General features: G+C 40.9%; 1 protein-coding gene across 2 annotated transcripts in view; it reads right to left on the bottom strand.

Annotated features, from left to right (window-relative positions):
- Bcl2l13 (BCL2 like 13) overlaps window positions 1-23,132 on the bottom strand; it is a 55,086-nt gene that overhangs the window by 22,661 nt on the left and 9,293 nt on the right. Inside the window, exons 2-4 of one of the 2 annotated variants that reach the window (XM_034511907.2) lie at window positions 21,427-21,572; window positions 5,924-6,031; window positions 3,639-3,795 (exon numbers count right to left, since the gene is read on the bottom strand). In XM_034511907.2, the coding sequence (XP_034367798.1) occupies window positions 3,639-3,795; window positions 5,924-6,031; window positions 21,427-21,523 (362 nt within the window). In that variant the 5' untranslated portion in view covers window positions 21,524-21,572. Of the gene's footprint in view, window positions 1-3,074; window positions 3,157-3,638; window positions 3,796-5,923; window positions 6,032-21,426; window positions 21,573-23,132 lie in introns of those variants that run through there. The other variant, XM_034511908.2, reaches the window with a different exon arrangement.

Here is a 23,132-nt window from a genome sequence, read left to right as displayed (position 1 = left end):
GAGACCCTGCCCCAAAAACATCATAAATAAATAAATAGATAAAAAAGAAAATAAAAACTGGGAGGATACTTGTTTTTTTCTATAGGTTTTAAAAATCCAATTCCAAAAGCTTTTTCTGGTCTAATCACTCTAGTCTGTGGTTTCTTCAACTGATGAATGCATAAAAACAGCAATAACTACTGGTTATTAGTGGCCTAGTAGCTAAGGTTCTATGTTTTTCCTATTGATGTAATTTTACACTACATCATACAGTATTACTTAGGAAACCAAAGTTAGAAAAAGCTAAGAGAATACACATCCTAAAGCCATGCCTGGCAAACACCAAATTGGATCTAGTCCCAACAGCACACTACTTCTATTTCAAGGATTCAGTCAAGGATTTTGATATATGCCACAAAAATGTCCAGATGTCACGTGTAGCTAAAAGAAAAAAATTGTCATGTAGTTATTATGCTTAACATACACTGGCTTTCAAAGAGTCAATGAGAATAAAAAAAGAATGTGAAATATCCCGCTAATAATTTGGGTTTTTAAAACATTTGACTATACTGATTAAAGATATATTAAATTTTTCATCAACGTCATGTTTTATCTTCATGTGACATGCACTGTATCTACTGAAGAGCACTGGTCTAAAGACCTCAGGAACCACTCTGATTAAACAGGTACCACTCAGGCACAGGTCAGCATCACCTCACTGCTACAGTGCTGTGGAGGGAGGATTCACACACCATGCTTCTACCTAGTGACACCACATTCTCATTAGTGTGTAGGGTTCCTTTACAAGTCTTGGGCTTTAGGCTTCGGGGCTTTGGGATTACATAAGAGAATCCTGTAAAACTCAGACTTCCCTAGCTCCTCTACCATCCACCCACCTATGTCTCCCTGAAACTCAACTGTGGCTATCAGCCCCTTTCCTTCCTTCTCTGAACTGTGTGGTGCTGCTGTGGGTCACTGCAGTCGTTATAGAGAATGTAGCATCAGGATACATACTTTATCATCCTTCAGAATGAAACAGGATTTAAAATATTACATGTACACACATTCATGCACATGGAACATATAGCAGGTTAAAACATTTATTATATTAACATATTTTAATACATAGCGAAACAAGTAGGTGACTAACCAGCCTTCCCCTTATGAGGTCTTAGAATACAGCAGAGAAGAAAGGGTACCTTTAGAAATCAAAGGTATTTCATATAAAGAATTCAAGATTATTTCTCACTTTAGCAAAAATGTTTGAAGGAGATATTTCCACTTTAAGAAACTGCCTTCAACCTATATAATAACTGCACTGTTTCCAGTGCATTAGTATCAAAGCTTAAATTTTTCAAAAGTAGATTTCTGAACAAATTTTACTTGCTATGCAACCAACGATAATGCATAGTCCATGACATGTAAGGTAAACATTCTTGGTAGAACAACCTAAGACAGGCTCAGTCTTGTTTATGAAATAAAAAAGGGGAAGAGGCAGAGAGCTTTTGGGGCTGCTTGGCAAGAATCTGACATTGGCCAAGGACAAGGAAGTAGGCTTCAGGCAGGAATCTGACATTAGGCTAGAACAAAGAAGTGATTTCAGGCAGGAATCTATATCTTAGGCTAGAACAAGGAAGTAGGCTTCAGACATAAAAATAACTTTGGGCTAGGACAGGCAAGTTGGCTCTGATATTTTGGTCATCATGATAAGCCCCTAGAAACAATGATCATGGTGGTGTTCACTATTTGTTTATTGCCTTGCTTGTTCTTTGACTATTTGTGTTTATCGTCTTGCTTATTCCTTGACTATTTGTATCTATTGTGTTGCTAATTCCTCAACCTAGAACTAACCTTAATACTTGCATGTACTTAAAATGATATAAAAGCAAAAAGGAGGAGGGGAGGATGAGATGGGGGTTTCTATAGAGGGGAAATGGGGAAAGGGGAAGGTATCTGAAATGTAAATAAAATATCCAATAAAAAAGTAAGAAAATAACTATCACTATTCAGGGTTTGGGAAAAGTAAATATTCGTCTAAATCAGCTTTGTCTTAAAGTAAAAACAAACTCAGGGCACAGTGGCACAAACCTTTAACCCTATCACTTGAAAGGGCAGAGACAAGGTGAATCTCTGAGTTCCAGGCCAGCTGAGACTCCATAGTGAGAGACTGAAAAAATGAAGTCATACCATTCTGTTCATTGGAGAGCTGGTAATATTGCAGCCAAATTACAATTAACAAATGAAGAAACTGACATGTGAAGACTGAGATGATTTGCATAAAGGGGGCTGGAGAGAGAACTCAGCAGTTAAGATGAAGAACACTTCCTGCTCCTGCTCAGTTCCCAAACACCCACACTGGCCTCTGTAACTCATGGTCTAGGGAACTCAGTCCTTTTTCTGACCTTCTAAGTATCAACATACATATAAATAAAAATAAATCTTAAAGGCCAGGCATGGTGGTGGCACATGCCTTTAATCAGTACTTAGGAGGAAAAGGTACACAAATCTCTGTAAATCTGGTGAGACCCTGACTCAGAAAAGACAAAGAAAATAGAACTTTTAAACTTGTAATCTCAATATACACAACATATGAACATTTAAGGACAGAGAATCTTAGTAAACCCTGCTCAATCCACCCTTTACCTCCTCAGGACACATGGAGTTCAGGGACAGCAGCTCTGCTGAGCACTTTAGGAAGCCATGCTTCGAACCCAAAGTCCCTGCGTAAGTTTTCATTACTGGCCACTCAGATTTCTACATTTCTTTAAGCTTGTGTCTGAGGTAGAAAATCCAACTATGGTTGCTCTCCACTGAGTATAATTATAAATTTTATATTTGCTCATTTTACCAGAATATACAGAAATAAACCCAATTACTTCCTGAAAAAACATGGCCAACTATAAACCCTGACTACATGAGAGTAAGAAATGTCCTTACTACACAGTGATTGGCATCTGAATTTCAGCCATTTGGTGAGGAATAAATTTCCTCCTAAGTGACCTATCTTTATCAACTCATACTAATCCTGTAATTCATTACTAATTCCTCAATGATTCTCACTGAAAAATTAGGGGAAGCTGACTTTTGAAACTTACCATAAGTGAAGGGGTTTCATGTTAGCATGCTTGAATTTTCACTAGCTTCTCAATTGTAGCTTTCTTACAGTGAGGGTCATATCTGGAAGGAAGTCATCGTAGGAGTACAGAAGCTACTCTCAGGAGGATGGGCAATCCCAAGTATAACAATATCTGTGATACAGCTACAATTCTGAATACAGAAATCTAAATACCAAGATAAGCTAATCTCACATTGCAGTACACAAGCCTTTTGACTATCTTTATATCTAGATACAGATGAGCACTACATGGACCAGAAGCAAGGAGTGATCAGGACAGGGCAACGGCTGTGTTTATAGCACAGTACATGCATCTGTTGAAACCTGACAGCTCAACAGGTCAATAAAAACCATCAGGCCTTTTTGGATATTAAATCCCTGCTTTGAGGCAAATCTGGCATTCAAAACACAAAGCAGATGTTTTAAGTTCAAAGGAAGGAAAAGTCAAAAAATGCCTAAAGCATCAGCCATCAGCCAGCCCAGGACTGCTGGACACCCAGAGACCTCTAGCAGAAGCAAACTCCACTCGGCAACTGCAACTCACTGGCTGAGAATCGTCTGCAATGCTTTCTGCAAAGGCTCTTTCAGATCTTGTGACACTCTTTCTCCAAGATGGCCCAAGCAGTCTTCTATGGAACTTTCAGGATTAGGAGGACTAAACACTGGTGAGGTGTGACAGTCAAAGCCTGTGCTGGAGAAGGCTAAAGACAAAAGAAAAGAAAGATCAAAATCAGTAAGTGGTACCAGGGCTGGAGAGATCGCCAGGCGTTAAGAGCACGTGCTGCTCGCTCTTCCAGCAGGGAAGGGGTGGATTCCAGGCACCCAGTACCAAAGGATCCAAAGCCCTCTTTTGGGCCTCCATGGACAGACACTAGGTACACACAGACATACATGCAGACAAAACAACCATATACACATTAAAAAAAAAAAGTACTAAAGGTCGTGCTACTAGCCAGGTGTAATGGTGTACACCTATAATCTGGATCTCAAGTAGGAAACCTGCCTGGGCTACACTGTGAGTTCAAAGCCAGCTGGGCTATACAGCAAGACTCTGGGTCAATAAAATAAAATATAAATAAAAAAATCAGTCAGGCATGGTGATACACACTTGGAAGGTGGAGGCATCACTGTAAGTTCCTGGCCAGCCTTGTCTACAAATTGAGTTCTAAAGACAGCCAGAGCTGTTAGACAGAGAAACCCTGTCTCAAACAAACAAAAAGCTGGGCATAGTAGCATACTAGGGAGGTGGAGGCAGGATGACCAGCCTTGGCTAACGATGAATCTGAGGTCAACCTGGGTCCAATGAGATAATCTCAAAAACATATTAAACAAAAAAGAAAGGAAAAGAAAAGAAAAAGCGTAAGTTTATGACAGTCCATTAAGCTAAGGTATTTACTCTGAAGAACAAGAGTTATAAGGTACTTGGAAAGACTAGATAATCACTATACACACTAATCTTGTCTGGAACACAAAATTGATAGGTCCTAAATTTTGAGGGTTTTATTGTTTTGTTTGTTAGATGGAGGTCTCGATATATAGCCCAGGCTGGCTTTGAACTCATTCTCCTACCTCAGTCTCTCAAGTGCTGGGATTATAGGCATAAACCACTATGAATGGTCTATCTGTTATCTATCTATCTATCTATCTATCTATCTATCTATCTATCCATCCATCCATCCATCCATCCATCCATCTATCTATCTATCTATCTATCATCTATTTCCTGCCAGTGTTTGTCTCACTGTAGTTCACCTGTATTTACTATGTAGCCCAGGATGGCCTCAAACTTCTAAGGACCTTCATCTCTCTGCCTCCTAAGTGCTGAGACTATGAGCACAACCCAGCATGCCCAGTTTGTTCATAAATTTCTATTTATCTTCTTTTGCAATTAACAAGAAACTTATTTATAAACATAACCTATCAGTTGTTTATTGAAAGTTATTAGGCTTTATATATTTAGGAACACACACCAACAGTTTAAAAAACGGGCTATGAATTTTGAAGAGAACATGGGAGAGGCACATGGGAGGGACTGGAAGGAGGAAAGGAAAGAAAGGAAATGATGTAATTACAATGTTTCCAAAAATAAAATATTTTTAGTTGTTGGTTTTTTTGTTTTGTTTTGTTTTTTGGGCTTTTCTGTTGTTATTTTCTAAGATAGAGTTTCTCTGTGTAGCCCTGGCTGTCCTGGAACTCACTCTGTAGACCAGGCTGGCCTTGAACTCACAGAGAACCATCTGCAGCTGCTTCCAGTGTGCTGGCATTAAAGGCATACACCACAACCACCTGGCTATAAAATACAATTTAAAATGTGGATTTTGGGGGGCACAAAGTGACTAGGCTAGGAAATCATTCTCTGATGGGAAGTGAAGCCTGCCCTACAGTGGGGACTCACATGGTACTATGAACCTGTGAAGTGAAGCCTGCCCTACAGTGGGGACTCACATGGTACTATGAACCTGTGAAGTGAAGCCTGCCCTACAGTGGGGATTCACATGGTACTATGAACCTGTGAACACAAACATAAATAAACCTTTGGAGGAGGAAGAGGCAGCTGTGGCAGTTGCTGCCTGTTGTGGTGGTACACGTCTTTAATCCCAGCACTCAGGAGGCAGAGGCAGGCAGATTCTGTGAGTTTGAGGCCAGCCTGGTCTACAGAGAGAGTTCTTGGACAGCCAGGGCTACAGAGAAACCCTGCCTCAAAACAAACAAAAAACAAAACAAAAAAAAGGAGGAAAAAAAAAAAAAAAACCAAGAAAATCAACTAAGTCAACCAAACCGTAGGCAACAGAATATGCTCACTGCTCAGGAAAGCAGGAATAAACAGACCTTCTGAGACTTCTTTGTCCAAGGATTTCAGTTCTTCCTCAATCTCAGATTTAAGTTTTAATAAAACTTCTGGATTCAGGGACTGTGGAGGGACATCTAGTTGAACTCCTGAAACAAACAAGAGGAGACAAGAGAGGTTGCTATAGCAAGAGTGACAGATACGCTATTAGGATCCTGCAGCAGTAGCCACATGTGGAGGCTGTGGCAGAAGGGTCACTTCAGATCAGGATTGTAGAGCCAGCCTGAGCATCACAGGAATACCATATCTCAAAACACCAACCAAGAGACAAAAAGCAGACCTATTTATACTTAGCATTAAGTCAGAAAACAAACCAATTTCATTATCCAGGATAGAAGGTATTTTTGCAATAGTAACAAAGCTGAGGTACTGATCAGTGGCAGAGCACCTGCCCAAATGCAGGAGCCCTAACTCTGACCCCAGAATTGAAGAAAAAGAAAGAAAGAAAGAAAGAAAGAAAGAAAGAAAGAAAGAAAGAAAGAAAGAAAGAAAGAAAGAAAGAAAGAGAGAAAAGGCAAGAAGAGACAATAATTAATAAAAGTATGTAGGGCTACGTACTGAGAGTGAAGTCTAACATAGAAAAGAAACCCCTGCTCATTTCTGCCAGAAATGAGAAAGAAGAGACTCCAGAAACACACAACAGGAGACAGGAAGAGAATGGTATCAACAGGCATCAGTCGTCATGCTATGGCCCTGAGATACTGCCAGCTACTTGTTTCAAGTGAGTTTCACTTAGGCCTCCTTTCCTTATCTTTATCCAGAACCATATGGAGATAGGGTTCTACCTCATCTCTGTGTGCTCTATATCACAGAGCCCTAAGAAGGGCTGGACATGGTGACTTAATACCCATAATCCCAGCATTTGGGAGTCAGAGGCTGCCATGTTTGATGCCAGCCTGGTATGATAACAAATTCTAAGTCAATCATAACTACATGTGTAGTGAGATCCTGCCTCAGAAGTAAACAGACAGAGCTCTCAGTAAACAGCAAAAACCTCTGAAGAACTGTGCTCAACCCAGATGAAAGCATTAGAGTGTCCGGTGACAGAGAAGTGAGTGATTCCTGGAACAAACTGATTCCTGGAACACATACCCTCTCTGTTCTTGGCTTTGACTAAGAATCAATCTCGGACCTCATGGACAGCACAGCTTTGATGTCATTCTCAGAGTGGAAATCTACAGTTGTCCTACTTCTCATTTTACTCCTTGGATTTTCCTGTCGTATGTGTACAGGGCAGGGGAATGTATACAAGATACAAGTGTGCATACAATCATACAAGCACTTGTGTGTACACATAAGTGGAAGACAGAGGCTGACATCAGATGCCTTCTGTGATTGCTTTATAACATTTTGTTTATTTGTTGTTTGGTTTTATAGGTATGAGTTTAGCCTGTATAAATGTCTGTACCGTGTGAATGTCTGGTGTTCATGGATGCCCTAGAACTGGCGTTACAAACGGTTGCTGTGAGCTGCTGTGTGGTGCTAGGAATCGCTCCCAGGTCCACTGAAAGAGTAGCCAGTACTCTTTACCAACATAGTATTTTAATTTGGGAATTTAATTTTATTTGGGAATTTCACATCTTGCAACCCAATCACACTCATTTCCCAGTCCTCCCAGATCCACCCCATCCTTGTCTCACACACACACACACACACAAAGGGGTGGGACACAAGTCCAATTTGAGTTGTATATACACTCACTGAAGCATGGTCAAACTCCCAGTGGCCAGCCCCCTAAAGAAAACTAAGTCCTTTCCACCTGCATCCCAGCCAGAAGCCATCAATTGTGGGAAACCAGGCTTTAACATCCTTATCACGGTATTTCTTTTGTCATGTTTAGTGTTTGTTTTTAAGATTTATTTATATATAAGTATATATAATATAAATATACTACATAAATGTGTGTGTGCAGTGCATGCACACACACTCTAGATGTATGTATGCTTGCATGACAGGAGAGGACATCAGATCCCATTACAGATGGCTGTGAGCCACCATGTGGTTGCTGGGAACTGAACTCAGGACCTCTGGAAGAGCAGACAGTGCTCTTAACCACTGAGCCATCTCTGCAGCCCCCTTATCACAATTTTTAAGAGTTCTCTTTAATGGCTTCCTTTTTAAGCTGTTACTTTTAGGGAGTAGGAGGGCATGGGTTGTCATAGAAACTTTCTCTGTCCCTTTTTCTCAACTGTTCATCTGCAGGCATCAATGGACACCTCTGTGAAAGTAGCTTCCTTGCCTTTACAGTCAGACCACAGACATCCCACAGCGCGGCCAGCATCAGCACATGCCTAGGATCTCCACTTGGTTTCCAGTGGCAGCATGGACCATGGACACCAACATTGCCATAGCCAGTGTTCTTAACTGTTGGGCCATCTCTTCAGCCCAGCATCTTATTTTTGAAACAGGGTCTTTGCTGAGCTGGAGCACACTCGCTAGCCAGTGAGTTCTCGGGATCCATTTGTCTCTGCCTCCCCAGTACTGGGTTATAGAACAATGCCACTGCATCTGGTTTTACCATGTGGGAGCAGGGATCTAGTTCAAGTTCTCAGGTTTGTGTGGTAGGCACTTTACTAATGGAGCTGTCTCCTGACACCTAGCATACATTTTTTTGAGAGGAAAGGAGATGAAATAAGAGTCTTACTAAATAGCCCTAACTGGCATCCAACTTGATCCTTCTGTCCCACATTCCAGTTGCTGAGACTTCAAGCATGTGTCATCATGCCTGGCTCCACAGTGCATACTTATAAGCCACATCAAATTATATGTGGTGAAGAATGTTTTTTTTAAACAACCTAGCATGAGGTTAGAGAGATGGCTCAGTGGTTAGAAGTGTGAACTGCTCTTCCAGAGGACCCGGGTTCAATTCCCAGCACCCACATGGCAACTCACAACTGTCTGCAACACCAGTTCCAGAGTAATCAGCACCCTCACACAAACATACATGTAGACAAAGCACAAACATACATAAGTGCACATAAAGTAAAAATAAATAAATCATAGAAAAAATATAAAAAAGAAGCAAGCCAGCATGAATCTGCTGCCAATGTCTTCACTATAAGCAACACACCCGATGCTTCCTTTTCACCTTATTGGCCTTCTTTTTCCATTTTTCCTCCAAGTGCCAATTTTTTTTTGTTTGTTTTTTGTTTTTTGTTGAGACAGGGTTTCTCTGTGTAGCCCTGGCTGTCCTGGAACTCACTCTGTAGACCAGGCTGGCCTCAAACTCAGAAATCTGCCTGCCTCTGCCTCCTAAGTGCAGGGATTAAAGGCGTGCGCCACCACCGCCCGGCTCCAAGTGCCAATTTAAGTCTGCTTCTCCATCATGTCTTCAGTCTTCAGTGGTGGTTTGGTTGGTTTGTTTGTTTTTAAAGACAAGAGTCTAAACTTTCCCAGGCAGGACTTGAGCTCACTAGATAGTCAAGGGTAACCTTGAACTTCTGGATTGTGTTCCTCCATGTCCAGTTTTATGTGGTCTGGGGACTGAGCCTAGGGTTTACGCAAGTACTCTATCAACTGCACTACATTCTTCCTCTCCAGTTACACTTACTATGCTTGAAGTTCAGTAGAAGACTATCAGGATCGTTTATTCAGTAAGCATGCAGTTAAACACTTACATGTACTCCAGCCTATATCTGATGCTTTTACCCTTTGTTCTGACCAGATTACAAACACTTGAGACACTCACATTCTTGTCTAAGATTTATGTCAAATATGAACTAAGGAAAGACAAATACTTGTCAGTGGTGGCTGTCACTATCCACTGTGGCACAGACCTAAAGGATTACAGTGGATAGAAGAATATGTACAGAACATGACCTCACCGCATATACAGAACAAACTGCTGGCAGAAGACGACCTACACAAAAACCCTGAATTTCTATAACTTATATAGACAAAAAGATGGTTCATATATAAATGTAAAGAAATAAAAAGTTATTTACTACTGCTTTGAGGCTACTAAAATAGCAAAAACTTTTAAAAGTAAGTAAATTGAGAAGTGATTTTCTACAAGAGAATATGAAAACTAACTAACCACATATACAAGGCAATAAATACACCATTTATTTATGACAGCAGATCAAGATAGGAAATATAAGGAAGGGAAGGAAGGAGTCAGACCTCAACTACTGCCTCCACACGTATGAGAACTAAGTCTGCAAATCAACCAGCCCTCATCAGTACTTGCCGTGCACCGATGACCCATGAAGAAACAACATTCAAAAACAGACCTCTGTCTGCAGTGGTAGCGCATGCCTATAATCTCAGCATTTGGGAGGCTGAGGCATCACAACTGTCACAACTTAGGACAGGAGAGAGGGGTGGGGGAATGAATCATTCTGTTAAGCGATTATTACTGAACCCTAGAATATATGATTATAGTTTTTGTACACAGTCTCAAATAAGAAATAAGAGATGCCATCTGTCATGAGCTTCTTTCTGGAAGACACGCACGTCCAAAACATACACAGCCCCACACAGCCCCTACCACCAGCAGCAACCCACACAGTAAATGACATTTTCTTGGTTACCATATGCCTCACACCCCAGCAGATTAAGGAGAAGCAGCTGATTCGAGGAGTGCCCATTCTCATGAAACTGACATGATGCTGATCACACAGGACAAGTTGTCATACTGGATAATAAGCCATGTGGAAAGCCTACACCAGAAAAAGGCTACTGCTGTTAGGATACAAAAGGCTAGCTAGCTACCCAAGGACAGACAGACTCAGTGATCTTCATCTAACTAATCCTCTCCACCCAGACGTAACTACACAGCAGGGGCAATGCAGCATGAATCCTGTCCAATGATGCAGGGAAAAGAGTCCAAAGACAAACAGACATCAGCACACTAAAGTCCACCCACTTCAGTCCAAACTAAGAGACAACTGAGTCAGCAGTCAGCATGTCCTAGCACTGAAATCCAGCCAGAGCTTTCCAACTGAGTACCACTAACACATTTTGGCCAACTGAATGGACTAAATCAAAGAGAAGTAAATTCTGTACCTACAAATCTCCAAACTGAGACACACTAAAATTACCTCTGAGGGCAGACTGGAGAAATGGCCTTTTGTTGCTCTTGCAGAGAACCTGGGTTTGGTGCCCAGCACTCACAACCATTCATGGCTAGAGTTCTCTCTGTCGGATTTTCTCCTTTTGACCTTTGCGGGCACCAGGTACACATGTGGCACACATACATATAGGCAGGTATATAGGCACTAAGATGCATAATATAAAATAAATAAATCTAAAAATCATGTTTTTCAGCTGAGCATAGTGGTGCAGACCTTTAATCCTAGCACTTAAGAGTCAGAGAGAAATGGAGCTCTGTGAATTTGAGGCTTGTCCAATCTACACAGAGAATTCCAGGAAAGCAAAGGCTACATAGTGAGACTGTCTCTAAACTAATTAACTAATCAATTAAATTTTAAATTAAGTAGCTGAGCATGATGGTATACTCCTTTAATCCCAGCACTTGGGAGACAGAGACAAGCAAATCTCCTGAGTCCCAAGTCAGCAAAGCAACACAGTGAGACCTGCACAGTTTTTCTGTTTTATTCTTTTTCTTTTCTTTTCTTTTCTTTTCTTTTCTTTTCTTTTCTTTTCTTCGTCAACTTGACACAAGCTAGGGTCATTTAGAAAGAGGTAACTTCAACTGAGAAGATGCCACCATTAGATGACTTTGTAGGTGAGTCTACGGGATATTTTCTTAAATAATGGTACATGTGGGTAGGTCCAGCCCACTGTGGGCAGTTGTCACCCCTGGGCAAGTGGTCCTCTGTGGTTTAAGATCACAGGCTGAGTAAGCCACAAGGAGCAAGCCTGTAAGCAGCACTCCTCTGTGCCCTCTGCTCCAGCTCTGACCTCCAGGTTCCTGCCCTGTTTGGGTTCCCACCTTGGGTCCCCTCAATGACAGACTGTTCACAACAGAGAAGCCAAATGAACCCTTTCCTCCCCAAGCTACTTTTCATCATGGTGTTCATTTGTCACAGCAACAGAAAGTAAATTAAGATAAAAAACAAACAAGTCTGAGCCTGAACTAACATCAACTCCCAAGTCTGTAAGTTACAGAGAGTGACAACGGCAGCCAGGTGTGGTGGCGCACGCCTTTAGTCCAGCACTCAGGAGGCAGAGGCAGGCAGAGCTCCGTGAGCTCCAGCCCAGCCTGGTCTACAAAGAGAGTCCAGGACAGCCAGGGCTGATTACACTGAGAAACCCTGTCTCAAAAGAATGAAATAAAATAAAATAGTAAGAGCAAGAAGTCCCATGTGCTGGACTCTCATCGTCCAGAGAACAAGGTCACTACATGAGACTCTGTCTCAGAAGCAAACAAAGAAAAAGATAGCAGATTATCATAAAACATGAAGAATTTAAGACTAGAAATATATTTATAATAAGTAAATTTCTGATATTTTTGTATTTGTTACTTTTTAAAACTAAATCTCACTAAGTACTGGATTAGCTCTAAACTCACAGTCTTCCCGCTTCAGTCTCTAAAACTCTAAAACTCATATGGAATGGCAGGTGTGCACCTCCGCATCTCAGCCTATCAAATTTTTGAGAAGGGTATCAAGGCTGTTCAAGTACAGAGGAACATCTTCAATACACAGTGGTCAAGGACAACTACATATTCTAAAAGAATCAACTATTACTTCAAACACACACACAAAACAAATCACCCCAAAAATTGATCTGAGACCTAAATTTAAGAGATAAAGCTGCCAGTCAGTGGTGGTACAGACCTTTAATCCCAACATTCAGGAGGCAGAGGCAGGAGGATCTCTGTGAGTTTGAAGCCAGACTGGTCTACAGAGTGAGTTAGTTACAGGACAGCCAGGGCTACATGAGACAGAAAGAGAGAGACAGAGACAGAGAGACAGAGACAGAGAAAGCTATGAAACTCTAGTCAATGCTTTCTGAAGTAACATCAAAAGCACAAGAAATCAAAGAAAACAAACACTGAACTTCATCAGAATGAAACTTTAGTAGCAGGAAGTAAACCGTAAACTATGAAAGTCAAAATCACTAAATGGATAAAGTACCTAGAAACCACATTGAGCATCCAGAATATATAATATATAAATCCCTACAGCTCAAGAACAAAAGTGAAAGAACTATTCAAAAACAAAAAAAGGATAGGAAACAGATTTCTCCACACATATACAATGGCCAGTTAGCACATAAAAGTGTGTTCAACATCATTAGCCACTACAGAAAGACAAATTAAAACCACAAGGGCTTGGGAGCAAAGGGCCTAAGACATGACTCAGCAGGTAAAGGGGCTTGCAGCACAAGCATGGTGAGCTGAGTTCTACACTCAGAACCCACTCGAAAATGGAGAGCACTAATTTCAGAAAGTTGTTCTATGTCCTATGAACCTCCATATGCAACAAACACACACAGACACACACAGACACATACACAAAGTATGCATGAGTTTAAGGCTAAATTAGGATACAGAGTGAGTTCCAGGCCAACCTGAGTTAGTGAGACTCCATTTCAAAAAGTCCAAATAAATAATATTTAAATATAGAATTACATATGACAATGCAATCCTACATCTTGGATATATTCCAGGCAGAATTCAAAACGAGAGCCAGGGATGTAGCTTAGTTGGCTGCACGCTTGCCTGGTATGCAATAAAGCCCTGGGTGCTATCCCTGCTGTCACATAAACCAGGCATATTTTATGTGACATGCTTTCCCTGCTCAGCCATAGGCCCATAAACCTATAAGTCAACACTCAGAAGGTAGAAGATGGAGGACTTCGAGGTCACCTCCAGCTACATGGCTAGCCTGGGCTACATGAGACCTAGTCTCAAAACAACAAAAAGAATTCAAAACAGGAACTTAGCACATATTTGCACATCCATGTTCAAGGTAGAATTACTCACAATAGCTAAAATGTAAAAAAACACAAATCTCCATAAACAGATGAATGGATAAACAAAATGTGGTATACAAAAAGACACACCACAGTGTAAAACACAGGTCACAAAATGACAAACACTTATTATGAAATACCTAAAAGAGTCAAATTCATTGAAAATTAGAAAAATAGCAGGCACTAGCAGTTTTAGAAGGACTAAGAGGTTATTATAAACATATGTATTTGACTGTCACACTACTGTTGACAATGTAACTATCCTTCCAAAAAAAATTATATAATGCCAGGGGGCTGTAGCTCAGAGGTGGGACACATAATTAGCATCCATGAGACTCTGGATTCAACTCCTAGTACTACACAGAAAAAGAATAGAAATGTCTCCTTATTAAATTAATGAGCACAGAAACAAAGTGGTCTATGTTGATATATGCCATTGAATGTAACAAAACATAACACTCAGCATATAACATGCAAGGCAGAAGGATTCCAAGTAGTCAAAATATATAATTCAAACCAAGTATGGTAGTTCACACTGGTAATCCCAACCTAGATCAGGGCCAGCTAACCTACATGAGACCCTGTGTCAAAGAAAAAAAACAGAAAACTCAAAGAAGAGAAAGAAAAGAGACTTAACACAAACTAATGCGGTACAGAAGCCTAGTTCAGAAAAAATGTTTACAAGTTAACTACTCACAGAAAAGTACACCCAGAACATGACTCACTTAGGAAATAATGAAAAAGACATAATGTGACAGAAAACCCTCAGCTGTGAAGAGTCCACCTTTTATAGCCACCTCTCAGTTACTGCTCCCCAAACTTGAAACCAAACCCTAACAACCGTGCTATAATAAATCCTGTTACACAGGAGTGAGATCTAAACCAGGCAGTGGTGTGCATGCCTTTAATCCCAGCACTTGGGAGGCAGAGGCAGGTGGATTTCTGAGTTTGAGGCCAGCCTGGTCTACAGAGTGAGTTCCAGGACAGCCAGGGCTACACAGAGAAACCCTGTCTCAAAAACCACTCCCCCCCCGCCCCCCCCCCCCCAAAAAAAAGAAAAGAAAAGAAAAGAAGTGAGATCTAAATCACATTCCAGGGAATAAACAGGTAAGAAGACAGCCAGAAGAAACTAGTGTTTTCCTTAGGAAGGTCACTCTAATGTTTGGTCGTACAAGCCTATAATCTCAGCATACTGAAGGCTTCAGCAGAGAGGTCGGAAGCTGAAGGCCAAGTGGGCTCACAGTAAGACTCTGAAGCCCAGTGATAGGTAGAGTGCTTACTGAACACAGCAAGGCTGGCTCTGGCTGGCTGGTTCAACTCAGCTGTTCCGGCTCGCACACCTCTCCAAGCTGACTGATTCAATCTGGCTTCTCTCGGCTTCTTTCTGAATTGTTCTGCTTAGGGTAGAGCTAACTCTGGCAGTTTGTTCTAATTTTCTGGCCCCTTCATATTCTCTGACATAAACTGCCTCTGCTGCACAAACTGAACTCAACCCCACTGCACTGCTTCCTGCACTGACTGACTGAACTGCCTGGTCTACAGAGCGAGTTCCAGGACAGCCGGGGTTACACAGAGAAACACTGTCTCAGGGGGAAAAACAATGAGGACAGCTATCAATTTTTCAATTTTAATTCTTGTTATTATGAATGTATGTTTGTGCTCATGCATACATGTTACATATGCATACCACAGTATACACGTGAAGGCTAGATGTTCTAGACTCCCCGCAAAGGTGACTCACACATCTGACATGAATGCTAAGAGCCAAACTCAGGTCCTCCTGAAGAGCAGTGTGTGCTCTTTACCACTTAGCCATCTTTCTAGTCTTTAGTCTTGCTCTGTTTGTTTTTTGAGATATTCTCATATAGCCCAGGCTGGACAGGACTAGCCTTAACTCCTGATCTTCAGGCAGGCCTCAGCTTCTTCCTCTTTATTTTTATGTGTATGGGTGTTTTGTCTGTATATGTGTCTATGTACCACATACATATGTCTGGTGCCCAAGGAGGCCAGAGAAGGTGTCAAATCCCCTGTAACTGGAGTTGCATACAGTTGTGAGCTGCCATGTAGGTGCTGAGAATTGAACCTGGATCCTCTAGAAAAGCAGCCAGTGCTCTTAACCACAAGTCATCTCTCCAGCCCAGGCCTCAGCTTCTTGAGTGCTAAGATTAGTGACATCTACCGACACACAGCCTTCATGTTTAGGTTTAGTCTTTTTTTTTTTTAACTTATGTGTATGTGTGTGCGAATATATTCTCTGTGTGGCAGAGGCCCAAGGAGGACAGAGAACTAGATCCTGTCTTAGGTTTTGACTGCTGTGACAAAACACCAGGACCAAAAGCAAGTTGGGGAGGATTTGGCTTACAGGTTACAATCAATGAACTTCGCATGTTACAGTCACAGACTACCTACTATAACAGCTTTCCCTAGTTCCTGCAATCTGATACCACATGGTAATGTGCTACCTTGTCTACCAAGGACTACCTTGTCTTTAATAAAACATGCTTTATTTCTTTTTTTCTCTCCCACTCAAATATACATGCAGGCAAAAGACTCATACATAACATTTTTAAATTTTTTTATTAAAAAAAAAAAAAGAGCTACAGAGCTGCTGGTGGTAGCACACATTGTTGATGCCAACACTGGGGAGGCAGGAGCAGGCAGATCGCTGTGAGTTCCAGGACAGCCAGGGCGACACAGGGTTACACAGAGAAACCCTGCCTCCAAAAAAACAAAAGAAAACAAAAATGGTAAAACAAACACTACAGGCCTGAAGGCACATACCTTTAATCCCAGCACTTGGGAAGTGGAAGCAGGCACATCTCTGTGAGTTAGAGGCCACTGGACAACCAGGGCCACATAGAGAGATCCTGTCCCAAAACAAATAATCAAAAAAGAACTAAAGAATGACTCAGGTTTCAAACCTGAGTAGCAAACGTTGTTGTTTGAATGGTTTGGCTTTTGCTTGTGTTTTTTAAATTAATGCAGAAACAGAGGCTGACAGTGTGTACTGAGGGACTAACAGGAGTATCTGAAGTTCAAGGCTATCTTGGGCCACAATTCTGCCTCAAAAAGAGAAGGAAGGGAGAGGGGTCTTTTAAAATAATAATAATAATAATAATAATAATAATAATAATAATAATAATAATTTATTTTATGTGTGCTGGTCTGTATCATCATACCATCGTGTCTGATTCCCCTGGAAGAGAAGTAACAGACAGCAGTGAGCTGTCATGTGGGTGCTGGGAAATGAGAACCCCGGTCCTCTGGAAGAGCAGTCAGTGCTCTTAACCACTAAGCCATCTCTAGAGCTCCCAGAAGAGGGATAAATTTTAAATAAAAAAATGGGACATGTATACGAAATCAGCTATGAAGGTGGGGATAGCAAGAAGCATAAAAAGCTAAAGAAGACCTTTACAAACGGTGGCCCTGGCCACAACCCCAGACCTGTTCTTATCAGAGAGGTGAAAGGGAACATAGTCGTCATTTTAGTATTTGTTCATGATATTACAGGTTCAATCTCAGTACTACCAAAAAGAAAGAAAAGAAAGTACAACTAAATGAACAGGAAATAAGGGCCCAAAGTAAAATTTCACTGGAGCACAGCCACCCTTATCCATGTGTAGCTCAGGGCTGTTTCAGGGCCAGCAAAGATGACAGCTGCAACCCAGACTTGGCTTCACACTGATGCTTATCACAAACCACAGTGACACTGCTGTAACTCTAACTCCTCACTGCTGAGCCCCTGTGCCAGCTAACACACCACACCATTCCCTTTATTTCTCCTATAAATGCCGATGTGTCAAACAAGAAAAAAAGAAAAATGATTTAAATATTCTGACTTTAAGGCACAACAGTGTAGATGTTATCAAGGGAAAGTGTTTGATGTTATCAGGAGAAGGCAAAGTATGGAGTTTACTATCCTGAAATAATAGAAAAAAAAAACCAAAATTATCACCAAACTATAAAAACTCATCAAAATACTACAAATTTACAGAAAATCAATAATAGAAAAAATTAGAATATTTCAAATGGGACATTCAATACCAGCAGTATTTCAGAAAGAAAGAAAGAAAGAAAGAAAGAAAGAAAGAAAGAAAGAAAGAAAGAAAGAGAAAGAAAGAAAGGAAGAAAGAAAGAACGAACGAACGCTGTCTGGAAACAAACAAGAAAAAAGGAAAAGAAAACAAGACAATGAAAGGAAGCTTCAAAATCATTCAGGTGAAAAAAAAATCATTCAGGTGGTAGTCATACAAAAAGAATAATTTGCCGGGCGGTGGTGGCGCACGCCTTTAGTCCCAGCACTTGGGAGGCAGAGGCAGGCGGATTTCTAAGTTCGAGGCCAGCCTGGTCTACAGAGTGAGTTCCAGGACAGCCAGGGCTATACAGAGAAACCCTGTCTTGAAAAACAAACAAACAAAAAAAAGAGAATATGATGTTGAGTTAATTAAATCTTAAATCATGCTATATTTAATCAGACCACATAGAATCAGTAATAAAGACTAATAATAAAAATAAAATCCCTGAATACTTGAAGATTAATTAGTATACCTGTAAGTAACACAAAAGTCAATCAGAAAAATCTGAAGAAAAAGCACTATTTTGATCCAAATGAAAATGAAAACACAAGCCATCTGTGGTGAAAAATGCATGTGATGTCACAAGTGGACAGAAAAGACAGAAGTCAGCCAATCCCAGAACAGCTTGAGAACCCTGACACAGGGTCAACCAGTAGGTCAGTCTCTGAAGCCATCTACATGCCATTCAGTTTGTAGAACCTGTAAGCTCCAAAGTGCAAGCAGTCTATCCACACTGCATCCCTCCAAGAGACTTAGGAAGTCTTTTTTTTTTTTTAATTTTTTATTTATTTATTTTAAGTATATGAGCACACTGTAGTTATCTTCAAACACACCAGAATCTCATTACAGATGTCTGTGAACCACCATATGGGTGCTGGGAATTGAACTCAGGACCTCTGGAAGAGCAGTCAGTACTCTTAACTATGGAGTCATCTCTCCAGCCTGACTTAGGAAATCTTAAAACTAACAAGAGAGGGTTGGGAGTGCTGGTGTAGGCCTGGATACTTGAATCCTGACTGAAGAGACACAGGTGGGTGGAGTTGGAGCCTGATCTACATAGCAAGTTCCACATCAGTCAGGGCTATACAGAAATACCTTGTCCCCAAAACAAAAAACAAGAGAAAGGGGAGAGGGAAAGCAAGAGCAAGACAAGATTGACTTGGTTTTACATTACTTTTGATGTTTTCCATTGTTAAGAATGTTTTTATTACTTATGTGTACACACATGTGTACATACACACATCTCAGCTCACATGCAGAAGTGAACTTCTTTTAAAGGTCAGTTCTCTGGTCACCTGACTTGCACAAGCATCTTTATCCTCTGAACCATCTTGCCATCTTGCTAGTTCTAAAATGATCTTAATAACAAACCCACTCTCTCAGTAACTAACCTATTCCCATGAAAACAACCTAAGTTCCATCTCTAGTACTCACATGGTAGGAGAGAATCAACTCTCACAAACTGGCTGTCCTTCCTCCTCCTCCTCCTCCTCTTCCTCTCTCTCTCTTTTCCTTCCTCCTCTTCCTCCCTCTCACTCACATGCACACACCCATACACACACGCACGTGCATGTACATACCCACCATAAATAAATGTAATAAAACAAATTTAAATCAAGATAAGTACATACATTATAACACAAAAAATTATACTGAAAATTAGAGTCTCTCAGACATCTGAACATTTTACATAAATTTAATATTCAATAGTGAATTACAAGATTTTTTTTTTTAATTTAGCCTTCATATGCGTAGGCAAAGTATGTCACATGCCTGGAGTTCAGGGGACACTTACGCCTGGTTCATTCCTTCTGTTGAGCCACCCTCAGAGTCTTGTTTTTATTTGTTGACAAGGTCTCATGTCTCCCAGATTGGCCTTGATTTCTCTATGTGGTAAAAATGGACTTGAATTCCTAATCCTTCTGTCCTCACCTACCAAGTACTAGAATACAGGTTTGTGCCACCATGTAAGATCAGTCTGGTCTACATGAGACCTTTACTCAAAAAACAAAACCAAAAACAGGACCAGGCATCTGGCTGCAAATACACAGAATCTCAAGAGGTATATAGGCAAGTGTGTGCCTATAAGTTCAATACCAGCATGGTCTACATATCAAGTTTCAATTCTGCCAAGGATACCATAAGACCATGTCACAAAGGTAGAAAAAGAGAATTAACTGCCAACAAAGTTGTCCTCTGCAGCTACAGCACTCATATAAATAAATCTTAAAAAACAAAGTTGTCCTCTGACCTCCACACGTGTGTGTCTATACACAAGCACATACCCACTGTGGTAGTTAAATGAAAATGGCTCCATAGGTTCCTAGGGAGTGGAACTGTAGGAGGTGTGTTGGAGTGGGTGTGGTCTTGTTGGAAGCGGTGTGTTGCTGGGGGTGGGTTTTGGGGTCTCAGAAGCTCAAGCCAGTTCTCTTCCTGCTGCCTTCGGATCAAGATAGAGAACGATCAGCTCAGCTCCTTCTTCATCACCATGTCCGTCTGTACCCCACCATGTTTACCACATGTTGATAATGGACTAAACCTCTGAACTGTAAGCCAGACCCAATTAAATATTTTTCTTTATAACAGTTGCAGTGGTCATGGTGTCTCTTCACAGCAATAAAACTAACTAAGACACCCATCACAAAATTAAAAAAAAAAAAAAAAACAAAAAACAAAGCATAAGGAGCTGGATGATGGCTCAGTAGTGACGAGCACTTGCCGCTCTTGTAGAGGATCTAATTTGATATCCAGCACCCAATGGTAACTCACAACCATCCATAACTCTAGTTTCAGGGAATCCATTGCCCTCTTCTGATATCTACATGCCCCAGGCGTGCACATGCATGGCACACATACATGTATGTAAGTTAAACACTCATACACATAAATGTTTAAAGAAGGAAGGAAGGAAGGAAGGAAGGAAGGAAGGAAGGAAGGAAGGAAAGAAAGGAGGGAAGAAGGGAGGGAAGAAAGGAGGGAAGAAGGGAGGGAGCGAAGAATGAAGAAAGGAAGACCACCTGCCTCTATTCTCAGCATTTGGGAGGCAGAGACAGAAGTGACCCTAATTAAAGGGTAGCCTGGTCTACATAACGAGTTTCAGGACAGGTAAGGCTACATGGCCAGATTCTGTCTCAGACAAAGTGTGATTAAAATGGCCAAGGAGGTAAAGATGTCTGCCAAAAAGCCTGAGTTGTCCTGGACCTCTAGGGTGGATAGAAAGGGTCAACTCACCAACGTTCTTCTGACCACTGCACACACATCATGGAATGGACATGCCCACACAGAATGTACACACTCATAATTGAAATAAAACAAAATGAAAAAACAAACCAAAAATCAAAAGAAAAATCATTAAAATTGGTTGCAACTAGAACTGGAACAGGAGTGGGGTAGGTGACTGCTTTCTGAAGCTCGTTAATATTACTTGATCTCACACATACACATTACACATTACTTAGACACATACTTCTACAGATCATGGCCTTATAATGAGCAACATAACCATCATTAACCAAAGACAGTACCTTGTTGTTTCTCCTGAGAGACAAGTCCCAAGTAGCTGAGAACAACATATTTTGTTTCATAGTGAAATCCTAGAGGCACAGTCGTAGAGGACGCCATTGAATTGACTGAAGGAGCTCCAAGGAGGTCTATTAGAGATACTGGAAATCTAAAAACAAAAAGTTTCTTTCAGTTTAAACTTGGTTACAAACCAATCAACTTCTCCATTGATCCCAATTACTCATCTAACTCCCAAAGTAAATGTCTCAACATTTTCCTTCCAGTGGTCTTTACAACTAACCATTTAATTTCCATACAAACAGTAACTTAATTATTCAAATCAAGAGTAAATTTTCAGGTTTTGGTTTTTTATTCTTTCCTACTTTTGTACTGTCTTGGGTGGTGCGGAGGGAACCTGCCATGGTGTTCATGTGGAATCAGTTCTCTTCTTCCATCCACCTTTCCAGGGTTCTGGAGATCAAACTCAGGTGGCCAGGCCTACATGGCAAGCACCTTTACCCACTAAGCCATCTCACTGGAACTTCCTAATTTTTCTATTTCCACACATGTGGCAAACACATTGGAGACATCCTGAACTCCATCCCCCTTTATGTTTTTTTCGTTTCTTTAATAATAGTCACCTCAATATATCCATAACAGCATGGATATATTGGACAAAGATATAATTCACTTTCCCTGGCTGGACATAGCAAACTGTGAGATTTCATAGAGGTATACAGAATGCCAAGCAATTTAAAAATTATGGATTATGGGCCTAGAAACATGGCTAAGGAGTTGAGAGCACACTGTTCTTGCAGAGGTCACAAGTTCAGTTCCCAGCACCCAAGTTAGCTCACAATCACATGTAACTCCAACTCTAGAGGAATCTGATGTCTCTGGCCTCTATGGGCATGTGCACATACATACACACACATATACACATAATTTAAAATTAAAATCTTTTTTAAATTATAAATCGCTTAATTCAAAATCTTACACCTAATATTCCACAACTTGTCCTCTGACCTCCATATTCACACTGAGGCACTGCAGGACACAGATACACAATAAATAAGTAAAAATGTAAGTTTCCTGATGCCTATTATGTATTATAGGCCAGCAGGAGCACTGTAATGTGGACATTTACCTTTTTATTATTTTACTTTCTTGTTGTCTGGTATCCATAAATCCAATCTCCTATTTATGGAGGTGTTTAGACGGGGCAGCTGCAATGAGCCAGTGGCAGTATCCTAACCATTCCACTCGAGTAGCCTGACCCTAGCTGAATCTAACCACTTGGCTCCTGTGTGTCTCCCCAGCTAGCTTTCTAGGTGCCCTACCTCATTTTTTGTTGTTGTTTTTTGTTTTGTTTTGCTGTTCATTTTATTGAGATGAGTATGGCCTTGGCTGTCCTGGAACTCACTCTGTAGACCAGGTTGGCCTCAAACTCTTAGAGATCTGCCTTTAGGGGATTAAAGGCATGCACTACCACCTAACTCACTCTTTCAGAAACTCAGCACTCTTTCCCTGAGTAACTTTTCTATCTATAAGAGCTCTAATCAGTTTTACTCTTTGAATATAAGATCCTGCTGGGCTGTGTGGCGCATGCCTTTAATCCCAGCACTTGGGAGGCAGAGGCAGGCGGATTTCTGAGTTCGAGGCCAGCCTGGTCTACAGAGTGAGTTCCAGGACAGCCAGAGCTATACAGAGAAACCCTGTCCAAAAAAAA

The sequence above is a fragment of the Arvicanthis niloticus genome, chromosome 9 (genome assembly GCF_011762505.2).
Source record: "Arvicanthis niloticus isolate mArvNil1 chromosome 9, mArvNil1.pat.X, whole genome shotgun sequence".
Lineage (NCBI taxonomy): Eukaryota > Metazoa > Chordata > Mammalia > Rodentia > Muridae > Arvicanthis > Arvicanthis niloticus.
This window is presented reverse-complemented; position numbering and strand designations above follow the sequence as displayed.